Below are 8,587 nucleotides of genomic sequence, written 5' to 3'. Positions count from 1 at the left end.
CAACGCCGACTGCATCTAACTCAACACAAGAAGCTACCATTAAGAAGAGCACAATGGCACGGGCTGGATCACAGAAGTTAAACGGCCATTACCGAAAGCATCCTCTCCCTTTCTCTCCTCTACTGATCTATCTCCAAATGCAACAAAGCATGTCCGCAAAAAGACCACCTAAACTAGCCACTTCCATCTTCCTCTTCCTCCTTGTACTCCTCCATGACCAAATCCATGCAAGTCCAATAAAAAGTGTGGTGGTATTAGTGATGGAAAATCGTTCTTTTGATCACATGCTAGGCTGGATGAAGAAAATCAACCCTGAAATCAATGGTGTTGATGGCACTCAATGGAATCCACTGAACATAACGGATCCAAATTCGCAAAAATTCTTCTTCAATAACCAAGCTCAGTATGTTGACCCTGATCCTGGTCACTCTTTTCAAGCAATAAGGGAGCAGATATTTGGGTCTGAAGACACGTCCAAGAATCCTCCTCCCATGAACGGCTTTGCTCAACAGGCTTTCTCTATGGACCCAACAACCAACATGTCCCGGGATGTGATGAACGGATTCGAGCCTGATATGCTAGCTGTTTACAAGGCACTTGTATCGGAATTTGCTGTTTTTGACAGGTACAGCCATTCCTTTTTGTCTGTCGAAATTTAACTAAGCTACGAACTAACGATTCCATTTTTCAAACTGAACACTGATTTTCCCTCTATCCACAATCATATAGAATGGATATGTAATCCAATAATGTCATGATTAATGTCATGACTGTAAACATGGCATAGTCTAGGTGGGATTTAACCATAAGAAAAAACAGAGAGAGAAAAGATAGCTCAACGGATGATTACCTCTATCCACAATCATATAGAATGGATATATAATCCAATAATGTCATGATTAATCTCATGACTGTAAACATGGCATATTCTAGGTGGGATTTAACCATAAGAAAAAGCAGAGAGAAAAAAGATAGCTCAACGGATGATTAATTTTCGTCTTCAAAGCCACCTTCATCTTCTCTTTAGTTCTTACACATGCCATGTTGCAGTTAGTAGGAAACCGATTTTTCTTTCTTTCTTTTGTAAAAAGAAGGGAAAGATTTTTTATTTTAATTATAGAAATCTATGTTGCTTAAAGAACCTTTTATCTGTAACCCTCCATATACTGGAAGGAGAACGTTCCTTTAGCCAGTCTATCTAGTCATCTACATATATAATTTTTGTGAAAAAAAACTGAAAGTATTAAATTAATTTATCGACTATGAGGTACCCACTTAGCTATAATTTTGCAAGTACATGTAAAAGCACATGCAATGTCCATTTAACAGCAACCAATCTGGTACTGGCAGGTGGTTTGCTTCGGTTCCATCATCTACACAACCCAACCGGCTATTTGTGCATTCAGGCACATCTGCCGGTGCCACCAGCAACATCCCGGCGATGCTCGCTAAGGGGTACCCTCAAAGAACAATTTTCGAAAACCTTGACGATGCTGGAATATCCTGGGGAATATACTACCAGAACATCCCAGCCACATTGTTTTATAGGAACCTAAGGAAGGTCAAGTACACTGCCAGATTCCATCCCTATGACTCGGCGTTTAAGAAGCATGCGGGAAAAGGCAAGCTTCCTGGTTATGTTGTGATCGAGCAGCGGTACACGGACTTGAAGACAGCCCCTGCCAATGATGATCATCCTTCCCATGATGTTTATCAAGGGCAAATGTTTGTCAAAGAGGTGCTCGCCATTTTTTGTTTTACATATATTTTGGACAGTCATTCACGTGCATGTAGGTGGTTCTACCAGTCTTTTACCTTTTTTTTTTTTTTTTCACAAGAGCATCGTTGTTGAGATTGTCCGAGTTTTTTTTCTTAAACATATGTCTTCTGCCCTCTCCCCTCTCAATCGCAAGAAACATTTTGGTGATTCTGGATACTGCAGGTGTACGAGACACTAAGGGCAAGTCCACAATGGAATGAGACACTGTTAGTAATCACATACGACGAGCATGGTGGGTTCTACGATCACGTGGCTACACCTGTAATTGGGGTCCCTAGTCCGGACGGGATTGTGGGACCAGCGCCTTTTTTTTTCAAGTTTGATAGACTCGGGGTTAGAGTTCCCTCTATCATGGTCTCCCCGTGGATAGAGAAGGGCACTGGTAAGTAGCACATCACTTTCAGAGGGAATTCCGGTGTGTGTGTGTGTGTATATTATCCAAGAATATTACTTGCTCTGTGGGCCTTGATTCATAGCATTATCATAATATACGATTAAGGCCTAGCTTTAACTTAAAAGTCACCCAGCTATATGTTGGTAATGTTTTTAAAAATTTTATTTTTTTTGTTTAAAATAATTTTTTTTCTGTTTTTAGATCTTTTAATGTTAAAAATAATTTTTTTTTAAAATAAAAAAATATTTTAATATATTTTTAAATAAAAAATATTTTAAATTATCATTCCTATCATAGTTTTACATAGCTAGATTATTTGCAAAATAAACTAGCCTATTTTACGGAACTTTTTCATATAAAAAGAGAAATAGGTGACCACCCGCTTCTTTTTGTGTTTTTTGCACTCGCCCCCATTGTCAATGCGTGAAATGAAATCCTCGCGGATGACAACCAGGCTTGCGAAAAAATGACAAATACCAATTTCTCACTTCCCTTCTTTTCATCGACCAACGTACATGTCTTAATGTGAGGAGATTAATTATGTCTGGAGAATCAAGATCTCGTGTGTGATTTTCTCAAATGGAAAATTGTCGATGTATAGCATCATCGTGTAATCATTTTGCTGATAATTGACAGTAGGAGTGTTGATCTATCACGCTGGAAATGAGAAATTAACTAAAAATTGATGGATGTTACTTTGTCATGGTGGTGCAGTTGTCCATGGACCCAATGGGTCACCATTTCCAACGTCAGAATACGAGCACTCATCCATTCCTGCGACGGTGAAGAAGCTCTTCAACATGAACACTTTCTTGACAAAGAGGGATGAATGGGCGGGTACCTTTGAAGGCATCGTACAGACTCGGACTGAGCCTAGAACTGATTGCCCAGGTTAGCCACCTTAACTCGTTTTCCAGGCTTGGAATACGTGAGCTTCTTGCTAACGATAGTTCTTGTTCTCATCCCCTCTCCTTAATAGAGCAACTACCGATTCCAACTCGGATCAGGAAGAGTGAGCCCAATGAAGATGCCAAGCTTACCGAATTTCAGCAGGAGCTACTACAGCTTGCAGCTGTGCTAAAAGGAGAGGATACTTTGACGAGTTACCTTGAAAAGATAGGGAAGGAAATGACAGTCAAGCAAGGGAATGATTACATGGAGGATGCAGTGAAACGATTCTTGGAAGCAGGCCTTCATGCTACGAGGATGGGAGTTGATGAAGAACAAATTGTTCAAATGAGGCCCTCCCTCACTACAAGAACATCCAAACCAACAACCAATGAACCATGATGATCTTTGTTACATGCTCAACAACATTAGCAATTGTATACACAGAAAAAAACATAAACAATTGTGAAACAAATAAAGGTCTCCATTTCTTGCTATACTGATACTGTTTTATAATGAAATCAAGCTCAGCAATACTACAAGATTACAGAAACAAAAATACCCTAATACATCCGGAAACATTTTAATGGATATCGACAAATTAACAGAACACAATTGCATAGCAATATTCCAGGGCTCATGCATGCTAGAGCTAATGCTTGCAGAACAAGAGCTCCATGAAGTTCACTTAAAACATGACAGCATGAGGATTCCGTAGATGAACCACTAGAACTTGCACCTCTACTACAGTCGGGCACACTCTTCTTGTTTAGATATATGCTTTTCGCTATCTCAAGAGTAATGTCAGTGGGGAATCAGCAGGAACAATGGACTACATTAGTGGAATTTAGGCCTTTATTAACTAAAACAACAACAGGAAAGACGACCTCAGTCTACTGAAATGTCTTCAAACAGAATTAGTCGTACAAATGCCAATCAAATTAACCTGCCCGTTGACTTTCAGCCACGGTTAGCACAAGACAACTTACTTCACCATCGTTTCATAAACAGCAAAGAGTACTACGAAAGCAAGAAATTCCCAATTTACAGCACTGAAACATTCAAAATTCAAAACTCAGCACTATTTCAAGTGTAGCAGATATGTGTACAAAAAGAATCCAGAGTCTTCATGATCAATTCACTAAGTGTAACTAACCAAAGATCCCTCTGTTGTGAAGGCATTCCTATTTTCCTACACCACTCTTCTGTTATCTTGTAGATAGTATGGGTGAATCTCTCACGCAAGAGATTTGCATTGAACCAAGGATCAATGAGCTTATTTATGATCCAGATCTCAATCTCAGCCACTGTTTAATGAGTCCCAGCCAGGAATGTTAGCTGTAGCCTCGTTAATCATCGTTACAAGTCTCACCTGCAGAGAATCATAATAAATGGATTATTAACTCCATGAGAAAGAGAGAGAAAAAAAGTGCCTTCACTTCCATGGCATACTATGAGAATAAGGTAAAATGACTCATAATCCAGACAGGAATCATCATCTTAACTATCAGTTCCAATGGCATCAGTCACTACAAATAACAGAAAATATCGCAGAACCCTTTACTTCACACCAGATAAGGATGTCATCAGAGACCAAGAATACTTGAACAACTCAATGAAGGTATGTTTTGGTTTCTTTTCACCTAGGATGCTAAGATCCATGTAATTTGAAATTTGGATGGAGACCAGATAAGGTTTTTGCTCTATACTATAAAACATAGACAGACAGTTTCACATTGCAACTGATCAGGATGGCCAGCAAGCCAAGTTGATATGTACACATGGTTTCATACAAACTATTGTTTTTATATAAAGAAATTTAATCCATGTATCATGTGAATATTATGGGCATCTTTTCAGGGAAATCAGACATGTACAATGCAGTGCCACAGTATCTGCCCTTCATATTCCTTCTCGACAAGGTGTGCCTAAGATGACAATTCCTTGATCATCTTCAGTGTATGGGTAAAGCCTAATTGGCTTCTAATTCAAACATGCTCCTTAAAAAGCAAGTTCATTATAGAAAGAAAACAAATTGTACAATAAAGCAATGTGTTGTAGTTCCAGGCAGGCTTCATTTTAACATTTTCCCTCTAAGCCCACTTAACAAACATGAATCTTCTGACATTCATATAACATGATTTCCCAAATGGTCTGAAAGATCTAGTTGTGAACATACCACACTTTCAGGAACTCCTGGTGGGGGCAGGGAAAGGTTCTTTGGTGGAGGACCACTGAGATAGGATCTCTTGTCAAACCGCCATTCTCCAATCTTTCCATATGTTAATTCTCCCTGGATAATAACAAATCATAATCAACAAAATAAGAATCAAATATTGGTTGTCTAAGAAACAACTTGTGAACATTTGCAGGAAAAACACAAAGAAAAATAGAAGGTGAAGAATAACAGTTAAAACATCAAAATCAGAAAAGATAATTATAAATATGAGAGAGAGAGAGAGAGAGAGAGAGAGAGAGAGAGAGAGATCCCTTCTTTAACCTTCATATTGTAGTCGCATCCATAAGTGTAATGGATAATAAATCTCTTCCCAACTTCCAAATCCCATGGTGGCTGAAACATTCATGGATATAGGCAATTCTGGATGAGTGACTTTAAGAAATAGAGAGATACAAGAAGCATTACCATAAACCACAGTTACCTGTAGCATAAAGTCTTCATGGAGTATATGCCGCACACCATGCAATGCTGATGCTATAGCATAGGCATACCTTAGATCAACAAAGATACGTGAGCAACATTGAATATATAACAACCATTCAAGATCTAAATTCATTAGCAAAATAGAAAGAATCCTATCAAACATTACTCACATTTCAAGCACCCAACCAAATGCCTTATCAGTCTCTGGGTCATCTTTCATTCTTAGCGAAACATTCACCCATGTTGGTGAAATTTCCTCCAGCAGTGACTGTAAAGATAAAGTGCAGTTCACCAAATGTTAACAAGCAAAACTGTTTAGAGTTAAAGCAAATATCCCATCCCAATGGCTACGACAATAGTGAAATTTTGACCAGGACAATGGCATGTCAATGATCAGCACTTCATGTGTTTCCAACTGAAATTTAAATTATATTCCCACAATAACGAGCCCTGATAACTAATATGGAAATGCATAAAATTCTCAGAAGTTCAAATGGTTTAAACAGGCTATAAATGAAATAAAAGGAGTACCTTTTTTATTATTACAGGAGAATTGCCGATTGGATCAACATCGGTCACAGGACCCTTCTCCTCGGGATAAAACTTTCGAACAATTTTCTCGTGTTCAGTTGGTTTAATATAGAAAAATGGAAACCCTGCTGGATTATAACCATGTGCCAAGTTAGGCAAAGGATTTGCAAATATGTGGTCAGGTTCTGCCATTAGAATGTATCTGTATCAATCACAAAATGCTTCTGTATCAATCATACAATCACTAAATTTCAGATGTCATAACGAAAGAGCAGGTGTAAAAAGGAAACTGAACCATAGCTTTAAAACTTACTCTTCCTCAATAGTTGCTTTTTCCAGCCATTGCACAAAAGCCCACGGTCTATTTAAGACAATATAGCCCTGGATAGAGCATGAAATGGCTATATGAGCAAATTATGTTAACTAATTATTGATAATTTGATAGAAGCAAACCATGAGTATTGACTGCTTTTGTACTAATATTTGGAAGAGCCACAGATTTGGTATGGCAAACACATTAAATGTCTGCATCATTATTGATAGAAATCAATCTAAAACCAAGACGCTTCAGAAATGTCAAGATTTCTCATAGCCCCAGAAATAATGGAGTAAAATGAAAATTGAACCTGTATAGTTCATGTTATTGATGAAACACAACACTTCCATGATCCCTCATCAATTCACCAGGAACACTTTTAAATTAACAAGGTAACAATGTGTAAACAAGCCAAGGAGAAGAATAAAAAATGACTAAGAGGCATTTCCTAAAGTAAATTCAAGGTCACAATAATTTTAACTTTGAAATCAATATGTAACAGAATAAAAGCTGAGAAATAAATATAAGCAACGGCGGCAAAAGCAAAAATAAAAAAATTCTTACCCGATCTAAGCCCTCCGGAAGAGGATCAACAATGAAAGTTGGAATCTCGTCCATCAAATGATCACCTTTTCCTGAATGCAACACTCGAGTAAACTTTCCCATGTCTGATCCTGGCATGTTTTTCATCTTCTTATACCAATAATACATAATCCGGCATTGCCATTGACTATAAGGAGCATCAGTAGCCGTAAGGGCAACATGGAATTTCGAATTTGACTTCCCTAATTTCCTTAAATTGGTTGGCATCCGTATTACAGGATCAGGAATCCCTGATCCAGCTCCTGAACTAGAATCCTTATATTGTATTACCAAAGTCAACAAGTTATACATCGCAAAGAAAAACCCTAGTGCCAAAAGCACCAATAGCAATGGCGACGCTCGCCCCATATTTTTTCTCCCAATCATCTCGAACCCCCAATATACAGAAACTAAATTCCAACTCTCTTCACAATTCACAAAGCCAAACAAAACCTCAATTATGCTATCTACAATAGCATATAAATAGAAACCCAGATGTTAACATTTAAACCACTCCAATTCACATCTCCAACACACAATTTCACCAACGAAAACCCGACTATCTTTTCAAAACATCAAATGGTTCGATCATAAAGCTAAATAAAAAAGCCAAGAATCAATCTGCATTAAAGTAACAATAAAGAAACAATGAGTCAATAATATAACACAAAAACAACTCAATTTCTCATCATCAAACCAAACTAAAACTTGAAACAGAAAAAAGCAAGAGCACAAATCTTAGTTTCAAGCACGTATAACGGCAATGCAAAAACAAGGCCCAGAAGTACGAAAAAAAATCATTAAAAATGAAAATCCATGCAAGAATCAGAATTCAAGTTCATAAAGACAACCATAAACAAATACACAGATCCGATGAAGGGTCTTTCTTTATCTGTTTACCTGAATAAAGAGAAGAAAAAAACGTAGATTACGGGTCATGTCAACGCTTTGCTAAAAGAAAAATGAATAACGTGGAGAAGGCTCGGTTGACAAGTTGCAAAACTGAGAAAGTGGGAGGAAACTGAATGCTTAATAAATTATTCATTTTTATGTTACGAATAACTAAATAAATAGCGGTGTTTTCAATTTTATTTAATACATATTAATTAGTTATTACAACCTGCAAATATGGGTGTCCTTAGGTGGAGGCTGATGTGGTGGTGATGGCTCGTTTTAAGGATGCGACCACCTTTTGGATTACAGGATTTTGTTTTTGTTTTTTCTTCTAAACTTGTCCCATTCTTCTCTTAATTTTAATCTTAATGTACAGCAAACCACGTAAAAGAAGGAGAAATGATTGGAAAAAGGATCATCACCTAGGTTAGCAGCCATGACCAAGATAATGACTTCTTAGACTAGGTTTTATTCTTATCTTCCAACGAAGGGTGAGTGCTTTCATCCTCCTTAAAATAAATAAAAAAGAAAAAGTGTTTT

The 8,587-nt window shown here is 37.5% G+C and overlaps 2 protein-coding genes across 4 annotated transcripts; one reads left to right on the top strand and one right to left on the bottom strand.

Annotated features, from left to right (window-relative positions):
* Positions 1–3,559, top strand: LOC105125980 (non-specific phospholipase C2). The gene is made up of 5 exons (XM_011026668.1): positions 1–625; positions 1,351–1,738; positions 1,943–2,162; positions 2,889–3,065; positions 3,154–3,559. The coding sequence occupies exons 1-5, from the start codon at positions 54–56 to the stop codon at positions 3,462–3,464; spliced, it is 1,668 nt and encodes a 555-aa protein (XP_011024970.1). The 5' UTR covers positions 1–53; the 3' UTR covers positions 3,465–3,559.
* Positions 3,560–3,899: 340 nt separating this feature from the next.
* Positions 3,900–8,452, bottom strand: LOC105125981 (uncharacterized). 3 transcript variants are annotated; one of them, XM_011026670.1, is made up of 10 exons: positions 8,274–8,451; positions 8,054–8,155; positions 7,136–7,774; positions 6,569–6,636; positions 6,256–6,457; positions 5,895–5,992; positions 5,723–5,792; positions 5,563–5,634; positions 5,242–5,355; positions 3,900–4,434 (listed from the first exon to the last, which is right to left on the bottom strand). In XM_011026670.1, the coding sequence occupies exons 3-10, from the start codon at positions 7,538–7,540 to the stop codon at positions 4,363–4,365; spliced, it is 1,101 nt and encodes a 366-aa protein (XP_011024972.1). In that variant the 5' UTR covers positions 7,541–7,774; positions 8,054–8,155; positions 8,274–8,451; the 3' UTR covers positions 3,900–4,362. The 3 variants fall into 3 exon arrangements, with proteins under 3 accessions (XP_011024972.1, XP_011024973.1, XP_011024971.1); XM_011026671.1 differs by lacking the exon at positions 8,054–8,155 and having other exon boundaries at positions 8,274–8,452; XM_011026669.1 differs by lacking the exon at positions 8,274–8,451 and having other exon boundaries at positions 8,054–8,249.
* Between the last annotated feature and the right edge of the window lie 135 nt (positions 8,453–8,587).

Source organism: Populus euphratica, unplaced genomic scaffold (genome assembly GCF_000495115.2).
Source record: "Populus euphratica unplaced genomic scaffold, PopEup_1.0 scaffold44.1, whole genome shotgun sequence".
Classification (NCBI taxonomy): domain Eukaryota; kingdom Viridiplantae; phylum Streptophyta; class Magnoliopsida; order Malpighiales; family Salicaceae; genus Populus; species Populus euphratica.
The sequence above is the reverse complement of the archived record's forward strand: the minus strand, read 5'-3'. Positions and strand labels throughout refer to the sequence as shown.

Bases quoted from the DNA above. Each gene is read 5' to 3' on its own strand.
- LOC105125981 (XM_011026671.1), bottom strand. From the start codon at position 7,540: ATGATTGGGAGAAAAAATATGGGGCGAGCGTCGCCATTGCTATTGGTG. The intron at 5,993-6,255 runs GTACTCCTTTTA...TTATCTTTACAG, and splicing joins CTCCTGTAATAATAAAAAAG to TCACTGCTGGAGGAAATTTC. The intron at 4,435-5,241 runs GTATGTTCACAA...GATTCTCTGCAG, and splicing joins CAGGAGTTCCTGAAAGTGTG to GTGAGACTTGTAACGATGAT.
- LOC105125980 (XM_011026668.1), top strand. From the start codon at position 54: ATGGCACGGGCTGGATCACAGAAGTTAAACGGCCATTACCGAAAGCAT. The intron at 1,739-1,942 runs GTGCTCGCCATT...TGGATACTGCAG, and splicing joins GGCAAATGTTTGTCAAAGAG to GTGTACGAGACACTAAGGGC. The intron at 3,066-3,153 runs GTTAGCCACCTT...TCTCCTTAATAG, and splicing joins GCCTAGAACTGATTGCCCAG to AGCAACTACCGATTCCAACT.